Here is a 21360-nt window from a genome sequence, read left to right as displayed (position 1 = left end):
GCAACGTGGGCTTGGTCTGAGATAACAACTGAAATTAATTGCAGATGCTATTTAATTCAAATTTCTTTGTGCCGTATTTTGTGTGCTTTTAAACCGACCATGGTTGTAAATCAGTGTGTGGTTGCCAATGTAACTATGAGACTTTAGCTCCACTTAGCCTGGTGATTTTCGGCGTAGGCCAGGACTCAATTCAAGCGCATCCTTTGAGTTTCGCCTATTGATTTGATCGTCAAAATGTCAATCATTTATAGGCGGGACTTATTTTTAGAGCGCCAAAGTCTCCACTACGTTACTCCAGTTTTGCTGAAATCACGCTTTATTGCAGAGAAAAAAATATATATATATTTGAAGAATCAAACTGGCTATAAACTTTAAAGACACATATTCGTAAACTTACACGGCACGACAGGAAGAGAATGGCAATTGGTCCATCGCAGGGCCTCTCCCACCAACGATTGGCGAAGCAGTCTGTCAATCAAATCCTAACCGTCGCCCTCGTGTGATTCTGACCAATCAGAGGATTTGTTTTCGAGTTGTAGTGGGCGTGTCTAAGCGCGTGTACAATCGAACCGCAGGAACTGTCAGCGGTAACAAGCTGGACGGCTGCCGTCTGCTAGCGATGTTAGCCTGTCTCTGGACTATTAACACCACCAACAGGCGTCCATTCAAGGTAATTCCTAAACTTTCATTACTGTTACACATCTAAAAAAAGTGTTTAAGGCTCTGCGTTAAAGAATTATTATGTTACAAGCAGTTTTTGAAAGGTTATCGGTTGTTTGATTGCCACAGCGGTAACGCTAGCTAGCCAACAACAGCAGCCATGCTAGGTACCACGTTATGTATGGAGGCGACTCTTGTATGCTTGTAATGCAGCTTATTACAACAAATTTAACAACACCTGTGACTGTAAATAATGCCTCTATTATTACTTAATACGATATTGCACTTATTGGGTAATGTCAACTTCAAATGTAACACCAAAGCTGTGTTTGTACTACTATAATCACTTGGCTGATATGACTGTAATATTGCAGGGTCAATATGTATTGTAACTTCAAGAAGTCAGTATGATGCTGTTAGATTTTAAATTAATCTTAAGATAAGGTGAAACAATATTCCCTGGTTGAGGATAAGTTAAATTACAGTGACATTGATTTATTAGTATACCAGCTGTCAAAGTTGTAATATTTCATTGAGAGCTAGTAAAAGATAAACTTCATTATTAGTTTGGGACTTTCACTGTTGTTAAATATGTTATTTGAGGTTTATGGTGTTTGAGATTTAGTGTTTAGATGACACAAAACAGACATTTAAAGGCTGTGTGCGGATGGAGAAAGGGGGACGCCCCTCTTCATTTCCATACTTAAACTACTCATCCAATTAATCTTTCTTTGATTAGCTTTCTCTTGCTGTCATCCGTTTGCGCTGCCACACTCCTGATAACACACAAATAAACAGATCAATGGATAATAATAGAGCAATGTCATAAATGCTGTCATGTTTACACATAACACTGTTTTACAAAGCAGGTATTGATGTGTACCGGGCACATACAGCTTGCTGCTGATTTTGACATTTAATTAAGTATATGCATGATAATAATGATAGCATATAGTGTATTGTCACAAAGTTTTAAAAATGCAGGATGTATATTAAATGAATTGTTTTGCAGTTATTATTTCTGTAGGCGATGGTGACGTAGTGACAAGCAAAGTCCACTTGCACACAGGTTATTAAAACTATCTATGCGTATCAATTCACACGAGCTCAGCTGACACATGTCACAATAAATTCTTCTTCAACGCATGCCGTAAATGCATCTTGATTATGTGTGGTTTTATAGTTTTATTTCTAGTTGCAAAGAAGCATTGAGTAATGTTGTTGCTGATAGAAAACAGTTGAACTGCGCAGAGAGTTCAGCTCAGTCGAAGCAGGAGCAAGAAGAGGGCAGAAAGCGGAGAGATCGGTCTCGGTTTTATTATGCTCAATTTGATCAGTATTTGTCAATATAACCGGTCGGACTCATGGTGAAGAGAAAGAAGACGTCGCCTACTAGCGAAGAGCACGAAAATGGGTAAAATAATGTTTAAAATAAACACTTTATTTAGAGGTCGAATGCACCGAGGGGTTTCGTTGTCGTTTCTGCAGGGCGCTAAACTGAAAAGCGCTCGCATTTGAATTTAGTTGAAATTCAACCTAAATTTTGGGCCATTTGAGCCGAAAGACACTTGGTTAAACACCGCAGGTTGTTACTAAACTATTTTGGTTGTTGGATATAATTTATCTCAAGACGTTAAATGCATATATTTGGTGTTGTTTTGTCGGGACTGGAGAGGGGATTTGAAACAAACAGCGGCGGCCATGTTGAGAGACAGTGAACGTCGTCTTTAGAAGTTAATTTTGCACACCGCTTTGCTCCTAATGTGACAAATTTTCCCTGAATGTGTTTTGGCAGCATGACACAGGGCTCCAGGGAGGGGATCGGTGTCGATGGGAGGAGGAATCCGTCCAGAAAGCCCGAAGGTTGCGACGAGGAGGAGAGCGGAGAGCAGGCGAGCGAGGAGCGCAGTACAAAGGGAGACGACGGAGTGGAAATTCTTAATCCATCAACCACGGCTCTCAGCCCCGGTTCAGCTCCGGTTCTCCCCGCATCTCCGCCGAACCGAGCCGGGCTTGGCTCAGTCCAGCACTCCCAGACCTTAACGGAGCCCGCCCCTCCGTGTCACGACCAGCATCATTTTCTCCGATCAAGCGTTAGACCTCCGAGCAAACGGATCCGGAAGGATTCAATCGGCTCGACCATCAATGGACATGGCGGGGCAAAATCGAAAGGTACTGTGTGTGTTTGTGTGACCAGCTCAGCGAAAAGTGTGCATAGGTGGGATTAGCAGGGGGTCTGCCCTTTAGTTGTCACACTGTTTACACTTTGTTTATCAGTGATGGCGAGACTGATGCAGGGTTTGCTGCTGTATACTCCCTCTGGGGCTCCGGCTGGGTTGATTTTTGGCTGCTCCAGCCCCAAGTTGCAACACCATCCTGTGAAGCATTTCTGTGATAAGAAGAGTAGACACATAACTTAAATTTCAATTAAAATATCAGGGGACATACTAACAGACTGTTTCATCAGCTCACGTGTGTTGAAATTTTAAGATTTAGTTGATTTAAAAACATTATTAGTCACGTTTTAAACCAGAAACAGATTATTACAGAGGTTGTTCATTTTGAGATTCGACAACAAGGATCATAGAAGAAAGTTTAATTTCAAAAGTCGCACTACATTAAAGCAGATGTGTGTTTCAGTATATGGAGTCAAACTGTGGATTACTTAAGATGTTGACTTCAGATGCAGCTCAGATATTATTCTATTTAAAAGACGGTATAAAGAAAAAATAATGAGACATGAAAGTTTGAACTTTCTGAGTCATGTTAAGATGACAAATTGATTGTTTGTGTTGTTAGTGCTGAATTTATTATGACTTGTGAAAAAAGAAAGGTAGATATAGAAAGGTTGGTCATTTGTGTCTGTATCTGTAGCTTTTGTTATTAGTAAGAAAGGAGCAGGTATTTTAAGTTTTTCTTCATCCTTTTTTTGTTATTGTTTGTAGAAATTAAACACTGAAATGAAAAAGTGAACACTGAAATAAACCGAATATGAATGAATGAAATAATAAAATCAGACCATTTCTAATTAAATTATTTGACACTTGCCATTGTGGCTTAAAAAACACAGGGCGACCATATCTGTCTTTACCAAGTGGAAGAAGAAAAATAAACCACAAGTTTAAGACTTAAATAATTTCTCAGTCATATTATGACTCACTGCCACGAGTTGCATAAAAAGTCTTAAAAATTAAATCTACCTTGCCTTTAGCTGCAGGAGCCGTGGGACAGGACAGGAGAGCACCAATATTATATACAGTTGCTTGCACTTTTATTTATTTTTATTTTTTCCAGGAAAAATTAAAAATAAATAAAAAAGTAAAATAATTATGTATAATTTATCCATGCATATCACCCCAAAACAATAGTGATGCAACAAACAAATGCTGTAATGGTGCATTGTCATTTTGGCAATTCTAGGACACTGTCATTATGAATCGAAATAATAACTTGTCTGAGCAAAACTCTAAAGCTATAGATAAAATGAGCCTTTTCAGGCTGTACTGACTTTAAACACACACAAGAATTCCCGTCATTGATTACTGATCACGAGAAGAGTTGTTCCAATACCAATGTCATTAAGAAATGACTCTGATACTGCTTAAAATGCTGGATCAGGTATCATTGAGTATGCACGTTTATGCACCAAACCCATACCATGTCATTTATTAATAAACTTAAAGTAGTTTCACACCCCGATAAAACAGCAGTTTTCTGAGAATTAAATTCCTCATTGTTGCTTCAGAAGAAGAACTGGTTTCTGGTAAATGGTGTTGGTGCAGAATATCAGCAATTTGGCAATATTTGACACTGAAAAATCCCACCAGTTTCGGGTTAAAATGAGCCATGCAATACAACAATATTAGTAATTATTCATATAATAGTATACAACTACTGATTTATTCATTTTCGTCTAATCGTTCTCGGTATCAGCTGATACACAAGTCTAAACATCAATATCATATATCAGGAAGGAAAACACCTCTGATCACAAATAATAGATCGATAAACAGTTAAGAAACACCAACACGAGGTGAGGCAGAGGGGTGGGGCAGGAGCATTAATATCCAGTATGTCTGAAACTTACAGCTACAGAGGTGACTTCTACTTATTTGAAAGTCTGTTATTGATGTGCTGCACCACCAACCTGCATCTTCCTTACTTAAGGATTTTATGTTGTTGTTGTTGTTGTTGTTGTTGTTGTTTCCGATTTAGTGAGGACTTTCTTTTATCTGATTTATTAAAGTGCATAATTTTGCAGCTTTTCTTTCTTAAAAAATGTTTTTAAAATGAACTGGCCTTGAATCAAACAGAATTTGTACAATATATTGATGAGTTGTTGTGCTCTGAAAGATATGACTGGTGGATTTCTTTTGTTGTTAGAAAGACACTGTGATCATTTCATCAAATTTATATTTAGATTGCCAAGGTGTCAATCAGTTGACCAATTCACCCCACTTACTTTTAAATGATACTATATTGATGCATATCCATTTTGAAAAAGACAAATCTAGGTTAGTGGTCCACACAGAGATTTTCTTTTGTATTTGTAAATGAACCCCCTTTTGGCCAAAAATCTACATTTGCCTTGAAATAGTGCAGCGCTGCAACAGCGACTGCCTCTGTTCTTGTTGTTAATGCCTCTGGCATTGTGCTCAGTGTCGGGGTAAACTCAGCTATTGGAGCCCACCAGGAGTTGGTTTTGGACCCGTGTACTGTGGACCTGGCCGTCGGGACTGATTGCTTTTCCTGCCTCCTTGCCAGTGCTGAACCACAGAAGGGGAAGCTCTGCAGGTTGTGCAGTGAAACGGCAGTGGGTGGCTTTGTGTGCATGCATTTTAACATTCCCCAAACCACGAACTACAATTGTATTATTCTTTCCATTTCATACAAAACAATCCAGGCGGTCGACCGAAACATTTGGCTTCCTCCTTAAATTTTTGACTCTGATATTGAAGTGTTTTTTCTCTGAATGCTTCATGGATTTGTGGGCTCTGTGTACCACAGGGGCAGAGAATGGCTCTTCCTCCCAGGGGACAGTGGGACAGTCGGGGCCTGTGGCCGGCTCCACAGGGGGAGTGTCGAAGGCCTCCAAGGGCCAAGGGTCTGCTGAGAAGGAGGAGCAAGCTGGTAACCAGAAGCGGGCCCGTCGGCAGTGGGAGTCTTGGAGCACAGAGGACAAAAACAGCTTTTTCGAGGGGCTGTACGAGGTAAAGGGCAGAACCAATCATACTGTCAAAAACGGGCGCCACTTTCTGCGGCGAAACTTAAAATGAAAGTGTTGGCGTTTATTTTTGACATCTAATTCCCCCCTACTACTCTGTTCTCCAGCACGGGAAGGATTTCGAGGCGATCCAGAATAACATTGCAATGAAGTACAAGAAAAGAGGCAAGCCAGCCAACATGGTGAAGAACAAGGAGCAGGTTCGCCACTTCTACTACCGGACCTGGCACAAGATCTCCAAACATATCGACTTTGCCAATGGTGAGTTACCCCTTTTATCTCTGTCAGCCCCTTTTATAGAGCCTGTTCAAGACGGGAATGTTGCATCCTTTTTCCACCTGCACAAAACACACAAACACAGAGTGAGCGGTCATCGTTGTTCCATCGTGAAGCCGAGTCAATAACCGAGCCGAAGTGACATCAGTGTAAAACTACAAACTAGGTGCCAGAGTTGTTGTGTTACATCATGTCTCTTTTGCTTCTGGAACACCGGCATGCTATCTTAAATGACACACTGGGATAGCATTATGCTGGAGTTGTTTTCGTTCAATTTAAGAAAGAAAGAAAGAAAAAGTAAAGGCGGTGTAATGGCAGATCGTTACTGTAGTATTGCAGAATCTCTGTTTAAAAAGGCCTTGAGTCTCAGTGAAAGAGGGTAGAAAAGTGTTTATTTAGAGTCTGAGCTCCACATTAAAATTTTTAATTTTTTAAAAAAATATTACCCATTGTTCCCACATTCATGCAATTCCTGTAAAAGTTATGAAATTAGAAAAACTGGTTTCCGAGCCTGGAAATGCTGTGGGATTAAGATGATAAAAAAGTTCTGAACATACAATGTTTTGGCAGTCATTTAGAATATGTTCATAAATATCCCAAAACATGTCTGACATGAAGCAAAATACACTGTGTAGTACTAGTGCTTTGGTGCCTCACCGTTGATCAGATATTTGGTTTTCTCTCCCTCAAAAAGGGCCACAGCCTTGACATTTTTGAAGTACCTGAATGTGCTGGTCTGGTCTATTGGCATATACGTAGTTGGTGACAGGAATTTCTAACTTCAGAGTAAAGATGGCAAGCATTTGCAGTTTGCTTATCCACAAATACCAAGAAAAAGCCTGTTTAATAATGTGTATGCGGCTATAACACTATATTGGCTGGCCCATTTTAAACTACTTAAGTCATGGAAACGAGGTAAACTATTATTAAAAAGTTTTGAAAATGAATTGGTGGAAATGTGCTGGAATCCTGATTAACATACAAATTGTAGCATCTCATCTTGTCTCACTTATCCTGTTATGTCCACTAGAAATGTGTCCAGGGACGCTTTAGTTTATATTATTCACTGTTTATATAGAAGTTTGGCAGGGTGACTTTGTCCCAAAACGTATGTAAAAAGCCTCGCCAGATAAGCTTTAGACTCCTTACTTCAAAAGCCCTCAGTGACACTGTCGTGTTATCTTCATGTAGCATACACGTCACATGTTGCAGCACTGGTGTGTCTTGTCCCATCTTTCCTTCTCAGTTTACTCCAGGGTGCTGAAGAAATCCTCCCAAGAACTGTACGGCCTCATCTGCTATGCAGAGCTCCGCAAAAAAGTTGGAGGATGTAAGTAAAGGCTACGCACGTGAATAAATGCCTTTTTAAAAGTTGTTTTGTGTGTGATTGTTTTTCTGCTGTTACTTTCGGACGCAGGGGATGTGATTAAATGCTGCACCCTCCCAGTCATGGGGGACAGCCGCTCCTGAGGGACGATGTCATAAACAGCTCTGTGTTTTGTCTTTGACAGTAATGGATGATAAGAACGTGGCAAAGCTGAACGAACTAATCCAGCAAGGGTAAGTTGGTAAATCGAAGAAATGCACTGTCCGCTGACATCATGTTTAATTTTTATTTTAACTAAACCAGGCTGTGTTACACACACACACACACACATCTAGGATTGTCAAGCATGTCATTTTTAATTGTAAGTACTACATCACATCTGCAAAAACACAGATAAGCTTTCACCCCCAGTATGAGGTCATGAAGGATACAGGAAATTTGCAGCAGGAACACTTATCTTAAAGGGACAGTTCACCCCAAAATCAGAAGTACATATTTCTTTTCTCTTACAATATAATTTCAAAATATTGGACGATGTAGTATATTACTTACTGCATGGCTACTGTGTTGTAAAATGTTTTTGGTCACTTAGTACACAGTTGTTCAGCTCATTCTGTGATGTGTTTGTGATCTAGTAAAGTTGTCTTGAGATTTCACTGCCGTTCTGTGTGTTTCATCAGGGCCACGACTGTACGCTCCAAAGGGAGGAACTTGCGTATCAAAGCGCCCATGTGCCGAGCACTGAAGAAACTCTGTGACCCAGATGGTGAGCGTGTGATGTGCAGACACCCGACACATACATACAAAGTAAACAAACATCGGTGCTGAAAATACAAACCGTGGTGATGATGAGGCACAGGGATTGTGGGGGCGGGGTTTAACAATGGCAGCATGTGGGCTCGTGGTGTTTCCATGGTAACTCTGTGGGAGCAAAATGAGGAGGAGGAGCAGGAGGGAGATGATGGAGATGACTGGGATGACCGACTGGCATCTGCGCCTCTGTTCAATAACAACCGCTCACCAAAGTTAGAGAAATATTTGCTTTAATCAAAGGATGGAAAATTAAAATCCCAGCATGCATCTGCCATCTCTCTCAGTGTTAATTTTTAGACTAATCCACACTAATAGCTTCTTGTTTCAGGAACCCGTAAAATGGAGACTTTTTAGTAACGCTGCTGATCTCTTGTTAGTTTGAAGTTTGCTCAGTCTGGACGGGCACCGACTGAGACTTTGATTATGACGTAAAGACTCTGCAGGTTTTGTATTATATTGTGCAGTTGTGGCATTTCTACTAAATGTTCACATTTATTTTTATGACTTCCTTCTTTCACAGAATCCCTCTGCCCGGACACGTGCTCTCACAAAATCGCCTGACCTTTTTCTCCTTGCGAGATCTTTCTCATTGTTTCTCATTCAGTCTCTCGGTGTCTTCATGTTTCTGCAGGAGTGAGTGACGAGGAGGACCAGAAGCCGGTGCGTCTCCCCCTGAAGGTGGCAGTGGAGCTCCAGCCTCGCAGTAATCACTCCTGGGCTCGCGTTCAGAGTCTAGCCCACAACCCTCGTCTCAGGTCAGGCCTGCCTGTTAACTAATGTCTGAAAGTTAATTAAGAGCAAACATTTTCAAAACCAGGCCACATAATATCACAAAAAATTGTAATGATTAACTTCAAAGCTGACATTTGCATTTATTTTAGCACCATATGAGAATCAGTTTGATATCATAATTGCTTAAAATTCATGAATATTTATCTTTTCACTTTGGCATTTAATAGCAGACTAGTACAATTGTTAGAGAAAAAAAAGAGTACTGTCACGCTTTCAGAATTCTGGTATCGACTTGGTACTGAAGTATCGGTTCTCGTGACTGTCCGCTTTAAAAAAAAAACTCCTTGGTAACACCTTCAGAATGCTCCGACACCTGACGTTTGAGTCGAGTAGTTTCTAATGTAAGAAAAGACAAATTCATAAACATCCCATGTTTGATATTGTTTTTATGAGCACTTTCCCAGCAGCTTAGATTAATAATGCAAAGCCTTTGGTTAAATAAATGCCATTTTTTTAGATCTTGGCATTTACAGAAATGCATCATCAAGCAATTTTGAAAATTATGCCTGTTTGTAACTGAAGTGCCAAAAGAAACAGAAGACCTATTTTAAAAAGAGAGAGAGGTTAGACTTGTTTCCAGTTAAAAAACCTTTAATAAATGGGCTTGACGCCTACGTGTTTCATCATACAATCTTCATCAGGGATTGTAAAAGCAAGTGGCAGCTCACAGATACACCAAGGATGATGTCAGCTGCCTGGCAATCAGAGTAGCATCAGATAATTGTCACAGGTGCAATCAATGAAGTGAGTGTGCAGACACTCAGGTCAACCCCAACAAAGCAGCAGTGTGCTCAAGACCAGCAAATTCATCACAGTCACCATCATCAAATGCACGTCACACAAACACATCCATAAATAAATAATTGAATAATAATAAAATATAAGATATATATAATATAATATAAATATATGAATAATAAAAAAAATTTACGGGGTAAATGAATCCTCAGTATAGCTTCCGAAGCTTCACTTTTTTTTGTTATTTTTGTCCTTGAATCCAAAGAGCACGTGTTTTTGAGACCTACGCATGTGAAGTAGCACTCCTCAGCCAAACTTTTTATAGAAGACTTATTTTAAAATGTACACACGAGGGCAAACTCGAGCTCTCCTGGTAGAGTGTGAGTCTCATATAGGCTCAGTCCTTTGCAGCAGCCCAGGTTCAAGTCCATTTGCTGCACGTCATCCCACCTCTCTCTCCCAACAGCCATGTCTCTCTTCAGCTGTCAATAAAGGCAAAATCACCCGAAAAAAATGTAATTCTTAGTCGCAATCAATTCAGATTCTCATTTGTGTATTCGTTTAGGAAGTGACCTAAAAGTGATAGATATGTTTGCAGCATAAACACCTCCAGCCCAGTGCTGCTCTGCCCAACATTACCACAGCAGCTCGTAAATCAGCTACTATCTCTTCTTTTGTCTTCTCTAACCAGGATGGTGGTGGAGCTCCACAGGAAAGTCTCCAGCCTCATTGAGTATCTGAAACAGAAGTGGGCGTACCATGACCAGCGGATTGTATCCTTTAAAACCTCACTGGGTTAGCATTGTCTTGTTAACTGCTTTTCAGTTTGTAAAAAAAAAAAAAAAAGAGCTCTAGACTGTGATACTGGTCACTGGTCTCGGTCAAGTCTTGGTTAGTAAGGTCTTGACAACAACACTAATAAACACACACACACACAAAAAAAATGAAATTAGTTGTTTACATCGCGCTGTTTTATAGAGTCCATTGCTAATGACATGCTACAATGTATAGCGCAGTTAAATATTTTTATCAAGTTTGGCATGTGCATTGGAGCAGTGGTATTGCTGTAAACATCTGTGTTCTGTAAACAGGCCTATTTCTGTCATGTCATGTCTGAGTCCTTGACACTGATGCTTCAGCTTAAGAGTCTCATGGAGAGGGAGGCTCTGGAGGGCGGCCAGTCCAGCACAGCCTCTCCCAGCAAATCCCAGCAGGAGGAGCTCTTTCTTTTCCCGGCTGAGAGCAGCACTTTGACCACGCTGCCTGGTGTGGCGCGTGTTGTTCACTCCAAGGCCTCCTGCACTGTACACTGGCTAGAAAGTGGCAAGAACCGGCCGAACGCCAAGGAATTGCCAGCTGCTCAGATACTGGGAATTCACACGGCTCCACCAGTTCGGACTGGGGCTAAATCTGGACGAGCGGGTGCGGCAGCTGCAGCTGCTGGTGCTGGTGCTGGCGGTGCTTTAGTGACTGTATTGGGTGAAGGCAGACGAACTGAGTCCCTTAACCTCGAGCCTTCACAAGACTGTTCCACAAAAGCAGAGGAGAAGAGACCTCAGTCTGTTTCAGTCCCTGTTTCCTCTCAGCAGACTCCCATGGAAGAGGGAGCTGGGACGGGACCCTTTGAAGGGGGAAAGACTTGTACTGGTGTGGAGACCAGTGGTGGTTTAGCAGTGGAGAAGTTGTGTAGTGGTACAGAAAGCTCATCGGAGCAGTGCAAAGAGGAGCAGAACACCATCACCTCCTCCCCAGAGGCCAACCAGACTCCCCCAGCCAAAGCTCCAGTGTCTGGCTCAGAGGAGGGGATGTCTGCACCAGCAGCCAAAGAACGGGCTGTAGAGCAGATCAGGGGGGAGGGCTGGAGCGCCCGTGACGCAGAGAACGTCACCCTGGCTGAGCTCTACCTGATGTTCGGGAAGCCTGGCAAGCTGCAGCTGGAGTACGAGTGGCAGCCCATCGCAGTTCCTTTCAGCAACGAGGAAAACGGACAGGCCATGGCACAGATCAAACCCAACAGGACACACCGCGTTCTGCGCTGTCTACTCAAGCTGGTCGCCACTGAGGTCAATCCTAAACCTTTGGTAGGAATCAACTCGTACTCCTTACAGTGTTGTTGCTGGTTGCCAGATAACTGGACCTCTAAATGGCATAATTATTTGTGCACACTTGTTACAAATAAGCAGTTAAACAGTCAAACATGACAAAAAGATGGTGAAATGAATGCATCCACATGCAACCACATATGCAATCACATGCCACAGCGTGACGGCAGCATGCAGGGTGCAAACACCTGTGGATTCACTAAACTGCAAAGTGGATTCATCTTCAACGAATTCTGCACAGTTGTAGTTTTAACACAAGTGAGAGTACAATTTAATGTGGAATTTATTCATGTTTTAGTAAAATGTAACACTGGCAGTAGGTTGTGAATTGTTCTGCCACCTCTTTTGAAAGCACCACTTTAGCCGTTTTCTCAAATAAACTCTGGACAATGTCCAGAGAATCAGGTCTGTGCATTGTCAAGAGTTGCTTTTCACATATGTAGCACAGGAGATTGTCAGAAATATTCTCACCTATTGGAAATACTCCATTTGGTTTAGACGAGGGGTGGCACCTGGGTAGAGTGTGCAGGAAGCAGGACATGACACAGATTACACCGTGGTCATAAAACCGGTCTGTAATTTGGTCATAAACAACAGGATCTCCTCTGATCCTTTAATTTGTCTGACAATTTTCGCTTCATCCCTACCAACAGAAGTTCCCCGATCTCGTCTTCTCTCCAGTTAGACATTTTTGTTGCTATCTTCTTGTAAATGGCCCTTGTTCTTCACCCTTGGATGTTTGTTTTCTACCAGTTCATGCAAGCTGCATGATGTAATCCAGCTGTCCATTTGGTTTGAATTCTCTTGGCAGTTACATGATCTGTTTTCTCATGGACATTAAAAAGAGGAGTTAGTCAAATGTCTGGTCCACCGGTTGACTCCTCACATACAGTTCCTCCAACTAATGTCTAGATAAGTTCAGATTTTCAGTGCATGTGTGACAGGGACATTAACAATGGACATGTGAGCAGATGGTGTCAACAATATGTCCTCTCCTGCAGGCTCCAGAGCTGTGCTCCACAGCCACATCACCACTCAAGAACCAGCAAGAGGAGCAAAACCAGGCCGTCACACCTCCGGGGAAGGGTCCCATAGCAGGTGTTCGAAGCCCCAACTGTGGCCGGCAGCAGGCTTCTGTCCGAGGGGCCCGGTTACACCTGCCAAATGCTGGAGTCTCAGGTATTTGTGGCTCTCTCTCACATTTTCAACACTACAAGACGCTACATGGACATTTAGCTTCAGTGATACTGATTTCCTGTAAAGGCTGTAGTTGCAGGCTTTAGCACAGTAGCTACTTGGCTTTTGCATAATGATAATGTATCTTCGTGATGATGAGGTTGTTTTTTTGACAATGAGAAGTACGTAGTTATGTCGTGTAACTTCTTCTTGCTTCATAGGTGATTGTTTGAATACAGTATCTCTGCACTGTATTTTGTAATATTTGAAAACCCCAGTGCAAACCAAGTGAACCCAAAGAATCAGTGTATGCTGCTCAATGGCTTTAAACATTAGACTTAAATAACTGCCCTCCCCACATGACATATATCACTTATTCCTCCCCTCTTTAGGCGGGCGCAACCTCCCTCGCTCGCTGCTGGGGTCAACGGCGGGCAGCGAGGCAGAAAGCGGTGTGTTTGCGGTTCCCACAACGCTGCCCCCCAACAGCACGCGGCACAACAGAATGTTCTCCCCTAACAAAGAGGCTGAGCTCGCTCTCAAACAGCAGCTCGACTCGATCAGTGTAAGACACAGAAATGCGGTATTTTTTTTTGTGCAAAGACTAAATGTGTATATATTGTCCACAGAAATATGCACAAATGTTAGTAAGTTGGGTTTTTTTTTTCAAATTTGCAGATGCAGTCAGATCTTTTCCTTTCACGACAGAGAAAACCTCGAAACAGACAGCTTCGGAAACCACTTGTAGTTCAGGTAAGAGGGTGGCGTTGAAGTAAAAAACATAAGAATGTTCAGTTTGCATTAGAAATTATTTTAAAAAAAAGAGTCTTTAACATGTACGAACTCCACAGTGCTGTAAATGTCTTCATGGTGCTTCTCTGCACTGTGTTAATAAACTGTGCATTCAGTTTCTTCTGTTCTGTCCACAGCGAACACTCCTACCCCGAACTACAGGAGACACTCCTCAGCATGTCTGCTCCTTCTCCATCCTCTCCAACTCCTCTGCCACAGGTACGCTGTAGATATCCGCACAATTTGTTGTTAGCAAAAGATAGAAATGTTTAAATGATTATACTTTTCCCTGTAGTGTAACCTAAAACTGTTACTTTTACACTACGACAGACATGTGTTCTTGAAATTAGGTCCTTCAACAGGCGTATTTCTGTGTAACAGTCGGTAATACACTCACTCACTGTGCTCTTTGTTCATAACTAAATTAATTTCTCATTTTCAAAAACAACTCTGCTAATCTCTCGCTCTCTCACTTCCTGTTTCTTCCCTCAGGAACTGGATCTTTCCGGCCAATCCACACTCGCCTGGCTCCTTCTTCCCGCCCCCTCCTGTCTAAAACTTCCCCGGCAGCCACCAGCTCTGCAACGGCCAGCCAGCTTTCCAGTATGTACTGTTTTTTATTATTTATTCTATTTTTCTGTTTTGTTACGTGGAGTATAAGTATTGAAGTTTGAGTATTGGTTTAACCTCACTTGCCATTCTTTATCCTCTTGTCACGTTCAAAACAAAACAAAACACAATAGCATATATATGTATGCTTTTTTTCTTGTATTTTGAAATTCTCCTTTAATTGGGTTTTAATTACATATTTTTGCTCCTTCACTAAATTGACTCAACAAAACAGGAATCACTCCAGCTACAATACAGTGCACGTGTTCTTTTGGCTCACTTGTTCAGCTCACTGCATCCATCTTCAAACTCCACCTTTTTTTTTATCTCAACTACACGCCTGTAAAGTTTCATGACTGCATCTTGCACTATTGCTGTGTTTCACTGATAAAATCTGTCTACAGACGCACAACTTTTTCCTTCTGTGTCAAATCAAATCATTATTTTTGTGTAAGACACTCTTCTCTACATTCTCTGTGTTTTTATCCAAAATCAAGTACCAGTTTCAAGTGTATGAAGATAACTGGCATCTTTACTCCCACATAATCTCTGACAGTTAGCAGGGTTTTGAACAAATACTCTCTTGTGCAGGAGTAAAAAGACAAAGAGAACATTTACCAGCTTTGTTTCTTGCTTTCATCTTTTTATTCATACCATTCATTTTCAGTAATATGCTGATGTGGCGAGTCTCTTGTGTCTCTAAAATGTCAACGCTCTTTCAGGTGCCATTGACCTGGCAGCTAAGTCTGCAGGAATCATCCCTGGCAGTCCCCGCCGGGAGCTGAATTCTCCTGCTGTCGATAACAGCGCCCTGCTGGCCACCACACCCATTGTTGATGCTGAAGCAGACTCTCCACTCCTCCAGGACAATGTCCCAGAGGTCAGCAGCGCACATTTGAACACGTAAACTAATACAAACTGGGAGCACATCCACACATCTCCATCTCTTCAGTTTAATGTCTCTTCCTCACCTCCACATTTAGGTTAAATGGCAATTCCACAAGTCTCAGTGTATGTTATCAAAAGTAGTTTCTGATTGCAAATCACTAGGTCAGATGTGTGGATGGATTTAGTGGTTATCATGTTCAGTCACACCAGATCAATGCTGGTTAAACTTTGGGCTGAATATCTGCGGCTCAACATGAATGCAGTTCACATTTCTACAGGATAAACAGTGAAACCTACAATACCATAAAATATTGCATGTGCAAGCTGCATGATATAAGCTGCGTTAAAGTATGTTATTAGTGTAAAAAACGATAAAATGCTGATGTTGAACTGGGACTCAAAAAAGCAAAAAGGCGGGGCGACCACACCTGGTAGAGTTTGCACCCCATATGCCGAGGCCTTTGCAGCGGCCCAGGTTCAGTGCCAGCCTGTGGCCCTTTGCTGTGTGTCATCCCCCCTCTCTCTTCCCCATTTTCTGTCAGTCTATAGCTGTCCTGTCAATAAAGAGAAAAATCACCCAAAATAATCTTTCATAAAAAAACAAAACAAAACAGCACAATGTCAAGTTTTTTCTTGTCATTCTATCCACAAGCCTGGCCTGCTGGGTTAAAAACACACATATGTTGTTGAAAACTTACCTGTTTAGTGAACTAAACTTTAAAGAATCGAACAAAACAGCCCAAATTAAGTGCTTTCACCTGTTCTTTCCACAGAATGGTCAACCTCCACCGTCTCCTGGGGTGACAGGTGGTGGGGACTCTCTCCTCTCTCCACCCAGTGTCGCCTCGCTCCTGGACATCTCTCTCCCTGGCCCCCCTGAAGAAGCTCTGGCCCCTGGAGAACCTCAGACACACATCAGCGACTCAATTATAGAGCTTGCCATCAACTCTGCCCACTACGGTGCGTCCGTATGTTTATATTTGTTTCTTTAAAAGTGAAAATTACAGGCATTTGTACGAAATTCAAATATTTATAGTTTGATATTAAAGAGACAACAGGTTAGAAATGAGAGGTTGTGTTCAGAGTTACTTCATATCCTTAAAAAGTCTTGAAAGGCATTGAATCCATCAATCTAAAAACAAGGTCATGTCTTAAATCAGTCTTACGAAAGTCTTAAAATTGCCTTGACATTGGATTTTTATAAGTCTTTTTTTTTTTCCTGACATTGCATTGCAAAATCTTAAAATAGTGGGTCATTTAAAAATAATAATAATTCGCTGAATGCCTCTTGCATTATCATCACCAAGAGTCATGTTTTATGTTGCAATAAATATTTGAAAAAAAAAAAAAAAAATTCCCCCTAACTTTAAGTAATAGCTGTCGATACGTGTTTTTTTCCACCAGTACTGGCCTCTGTAAAATTTATCCAAAATTTAATTCCAAGAGGCATTAAAAAGTCTTAAATAGTTTTAAATCACACTTGCCTTGGGCGACAGGAACCTTGTTAGTTGCATTCAGACAGTTTAAACTTCTGAGTAGTCAGACTTATTAAACGCGTGTGTAATTTAATGATTGTTCTGCTGCAGGTGAGGAGGCCACTCTCTCTCCAGCCAAGCTGAGCAACAACGACGGCTCCAAACTGTTGACCTCGTCTCCCTCGGTCAGCCCGTCCAGAGGCTGGATCCCATCGCCCAGCCACGACCCCCAGTGGTACCCCAGCGACTCATCTGACTCCACACTGGGATGCCTCCTCTGTAAGTCTTTTCCTTTGTCAGTGTTTTTCTTTGTCTTTTTCTGCTCCTCATCCAAAGAGTTGATGCTACAAATGAGAAATTCCAATGCTGAACACACCGAGGGTTTACTTTCTATTTTCTGAAAAATCAAAGACCGTTAAATTAACTGTACAGCAATGATTACTAGCTTTAATATGAGACAATTTTTTAAAAATGCACACACATTTTCAGCCTTCATAAAAGCCTTTTTGTGCATTCAAACTTTCTTTTTCTTATTAATGCACAGAAACACTGACACAGCTGTAGACTTCCTCTTGCATCCATAAAGACGACTTTGTCTCCACTATTCATGTGTGCCGTCCCTTCTATTTACTGTCTGTCTGTCTCCCTTACAGCCAGCATGGTGTCTCCTGATAAGGGCAAGCGGACCACCCTAACCCCCTCTGGCCCCTCCAGCGGCACGGCCTTGCTTGGTCCAAGCCTCCTGGACTGCAACTCCCATGACTCCTTTCAGTCCCGTGGCCTTCCTGATGTGGCAGAAGTAAGTCCTTTTTCACTAAGGGATGTGATTAGGCAAGAATGTTTTTATTGAGTTATGCACAAATTAGAAATTTCGCTTTTTTTTTCTCCATATTTTTTTCCTGATAATAAAATAAAATCAAATCAGATGTCTGCTAATATCCTGGACACATTTCTACCATTGCACATAGTATTTCCCAACCCAACAGCCTGCTTAGCTCAGCATTAAGAACTGACATGGGGAAACGTCTGGCCTGGTTCTGTCAATGGTGACAACATCCTTACAACTGTAACTAAAAATTACAGAATTCTCTGGAAAAGGGGGGTTTTCATGTTTTTTCTGTTGTGTCTGTGTTTGTGCTCGCAGATGGATTCTCAGCTTGCTTGTATGATGAGTGAGAGCAGCGTGGACTACATCGCTCGCTTCAATGACCTGGCTCAGGAGCTGGCTGTGACCGAGCCCTCCATCCCTCCGCCATGAGGTCGAGAGGACCTGGTTTCAGCGACCCACGGCCACCTGGAGGACATGAGTTTGCTCTGTCTAGACTGCCGCCACACCGTCCCTTCTGCTCAGGAGAAAAGACGGCTGTGGAGGACGACAGATCCCCCCCCCATCCAAAAGCCATCCCTGCCCTGTTTGTAAAAGTGCAATAATACCAGTGAACCTTGACCATTGTTCAAAGCGAGTTCGAAACTTGTTGGTTTCACTGAACTGTTCTTTAAGTTGAAATGCCCTTTAAAAACAAACACTTTAGAAAAACAGATGCGTTTACAAAACACAACCTCATGTACAGGAAAATACTATGCCATATCTGAACAAAATATTTTCACTGATCTTTTATGTCTCTTCCTGCTCTTTGTGTGTTTGTCCGTCTTCTACTCTCTCAGATTAACCCCACAAAATGTGTAAATCCGCCAAAATGTGCAGCTGGTGGCAAACGGCTGCTGGAGGGTGGTGTTTAAAAGTAATGGCAGTGAGAAGGAGGTTGAATGTGATGCGATACATGTTTCTGTTCAGCTGTTATTGCGTCCTCAGTTGCAGAAGTAGAGCACGACACAGCAGGGCAGGTAGAAGTGAAATCCTTTTTGATACTGCCCTCCATTTCACCTGCTCTCGAATCAGTTCAGGTTTTATTGGTTGTGTTTAAGGAACACAGCCTGCCATGTTTGTTTGGAATCAGGTTTGTCATTTCTTACTGTCAGATGTCACATACAAAAATGGCAGCTTTTTTTTTTTAATTCTCCTTCATTTGGTGGTAGCTCTGCAGATGTAATCATCTGCAGCTATGACCTCTGAAGTGTGTGCTGAAATCACATTGGAATTGAATCCATTGCCAGTCTCTTCATGCTGGTTTCATCATTTTTAACACTTTGAAATGATAATACTGATTTATCAACATTTCATTATTTTAAATAACCTGTCACAGTAGTTGGGAGTTTTTTCACTCAGCTTCTGTGACAAATAACTTTACTCATGCTTATATCTTGCAGTCCTCATTAGTTCAAACAAAGAGGCAAGTTGAGCTGTTTTCAGTCAAGGTCTTAAAGGGCGACTTTGGTATTTTTCAATCTGGTCCCTATTTTTCCATGTTCTTGAAAAAAAAACGTTCTTGGCATGTTTACGTCAACTAAAAGTCCTCTTTTTTGCCACTGACAGGCTCTGATTGTTATTCTAAATGACTGACAACATTATGGAAATGATCCCTACAGAGATAAATCACAGAAAGATCCTAAAATTGCTATCACCAAGGCCACCAGAATCTACATAAAAAAGACTCATTTTAGTGTGAATAGAGTCAGCATTATTTTCATATCTAACTGGGTGAATTAAGGGTTTATTTCAACCAATTGTTAAAACAATGGAAAGATAAACCAATGCAGCTTTTGTGAGTTTCATTTTTGTTTCTGTTGACTTTGACTGAAGTGTGTTTTACAATGATAACATTATTGTTTATTTAAACGGAGTCTGGTGAATTTGGAGCAGTGATTTCAGGGCTGTGTTTGGTTATTAAAAAAAAAAAAAGGTCTATCTCTGTAGGGATCATTTCCATTATGTCGCCAGACGCTTAGAATAACAATCAGTGTCGGTGGCAAAAACGAGTACATTTAACAGATGTACATTGAATATGCTGATATGCTCCGAGTGGTTCGATACATTGCAGCCTGCATCGCATCGCCACTGCCGGCGATTTGTTAGATGTTTCTGGAAGATAAAAAGGTTCTTACCTTTCATCAAAAATGTCTTTCTCTGTGGGGATCATCTCCATGATGTGAGACACTGAGAACAACAATCAGAGCCTGTCAGCAGAAGAAACAAGCACGATGTAAACTGACAGCTAACAAATGGTTAAATTGCAGCCTTTTTCCCATGTCGCCCTCTCGCTCAATACTGGACCAATTTCAAAACCTGTCTCCATTACTCATTTAGACACAAAAACGTGGAAAAATGGGGTCTAGGTTGAAAAATACCAGTGTTACCCTTTAACACACAGACCTAATGCAACCATCCACATAATTCACTAACAGACTGAAATGACAAATGCCTGCGTACCAAGTTCAAATTCCCAGTAGTGCTACACTCCCATTTCCACATGAGCAAACAGTCAGAAGTATCTAATGAAATCAAACACTAAAAGCCATAGTTGACACTCTTATTTTAAGTTATGTGTCATTCTTAAATCACTAGTAGAACCTTCTGATTGGTTGTGCTCAAAACATAAACTCGCCATTGACTTACAGGATGCTAAAAAAACACTATGGCTATAATGCCGACGTGATTTGGTTTCTTAACATCCTTTAACGTCAGCCCACTCTCCATGTGGTGAAGGTAAAGGTAAATGTGCTTTCTCTTACCTTTCCCATGTAGTTTCACCGCTGCGATGGACTGTCGTTCCCGGCAGATACAAATTCACCACATGAAGTCCAGACTGATTACATCCAGATTTACTACCAATTTCAATTAACCAGCATCATCAATATGCAGTATTGTGATCATTTTGTCTCATCAACATGTTTAACTTTATCTGAGCGTGTACTGTCGGAGAGCTCGTTGTCATTCCACAAATGGGATTTGAAAATGTTTGTCTCCTTCAAGCACCTTGAGAGCTTCGACTCTGCAAAGTAAAAGCTCTTGTGATGTTTATTCATTTGTGAAAAGGCCTCATCTTCTCACACTAGACACAATGAAGATGATGCTTTATAATGAATAAACGGCAGGTTTGTGTTTGAATCTGGCTTATTATATTTTTTTTTGTTGAAGGATTTATTTGTACAAATGTCAATTCCAGTATTCACTGCGCTTTTGTAACATAAATTGTTATTTGGACTATTTATTGTTAACATTTCAGAAAACGTGTTTTTTTTTGTTTTGTTTAACTTAATATTAAGATGACATCTAAAAAGGAAAAACCTGCTTAAAGTTTTCAGTTTGTTAAAGGTGTTTTTATTCTGTGTATAAAGATAGTTATAAAAACAAAATACTTGCCTTTTGTATTCATTGTGTGTACTTCATGGTAAAACCTGTTCATATGCAAACTTTTGCAACAACGGTATGTGGCCTTTGGGTTTTTACAAACGGTTTCAGGTTTGTCAGCTTTTCTAGAGAGAGCTGAACTGAATTCCTGACCAAAAGAAAATAAATTCTCACTCATCAGAACAAAACAGCTCATTTTAATTAACTCAACAGGGATATACTGAACAGAATTATTTGCG

At 41.2% G+C, this 21360-nt stretch overlaps 1 protein-coding gene across 2 annotated transcripts; it reads left to right on the top strand.

Moving 5' to 3' along the window:
- The first annotated feature begins 600 nt into the window (after positions 1 to 600).
- Positions 601 to 20994, top strand: cramp1 (cramped chromatin regulator homolog 1). Of its 2 annotated transcripts, none has more exons than XM_042505158.1 (20): positions 601 to 670; positions 2456 to 2832; positions 5668 to 5870; positions 5992 to 6145; positions 7407 to 7490; positions 7672 to 7720; positions 8168 to 8253; positions 8932 to 9055; positions 10522 to 10603; positions 10970 to 11911; positions 12934 to 13111; positions 13501 to 13673; positions 13787 to 13861; positions 14038 to 14119; positions 14393 to 14503; positions 15232 to 15389; positions 16171 to 16357; positions 16984 to 17151; positions 17526 to 17671; positions 18017 to 20994. In XM_042505158.1, the coding sequence occupies exons 2-20, from the start codon at positions 2457 to 2459 to the stop codon at positions 18128 to 18130; spliced, it is 3492 nt and encodes a 1163-aa protein (XP_042361092.1). In that variant the 5' UTR covers positions 601 to 670; position 2456; the 3' UTR covers positions 18131 to 20994. The 2 variants fall into 2 exon arrangements, with proteins under 2 accessions (XP_042361092.1, XP_042361091.1); XM_042505157.1 differs by lacking the exon at positions 601 to 670 and adding an exon at positions 1947 to 2074.
- The last annotated feature ends 366 nt before the right edge of the window (positions 20995 to 21360 follow it).

This window comes from Plectropomus leopardus, chromosome 17, assembly GCF_008729295.1.
Source record: "Plectropomus leopardus isolate mb chromosome 17, YSFRI_Pleo_2.0, whole genome shotgun sequence".
Lineage (NCBI taxonomy): Eukaryota > Metazoa > Chordata > Actinopteri > Perciformes > Serranidae > Plectropomus > Plectropomus leopardus.
This window is presented reverse-complemented; position numbering and strand designations above follow the sequence as displayed.

Excerpts from the sequence above, each read along its gene's own strand:
- cramp1 (XM_042505157.1), top strand. The coding sequence starts at position 2,025 with ATGGTGAAGAGAAAGAAGACGTCGCCTACTAGCGAAGAGCACGAAAAT. Across the intron at positions 13,112-13,500 it reads GCCAAATGCTGGAGTCTCAG|GCGGGCGCAACCTCCCTCGC; the intron begins GTATTTGTGGCT and ends TCCCCTCTTTAG. Across the intron at positions 17,152-17,525 it reads CACACTGGGATGCCTCCTCT|CCAGCATGGTGTCTCCTGAT; the intron begins GTAAGTCTTTTC and ends TCTCCCTTACAG.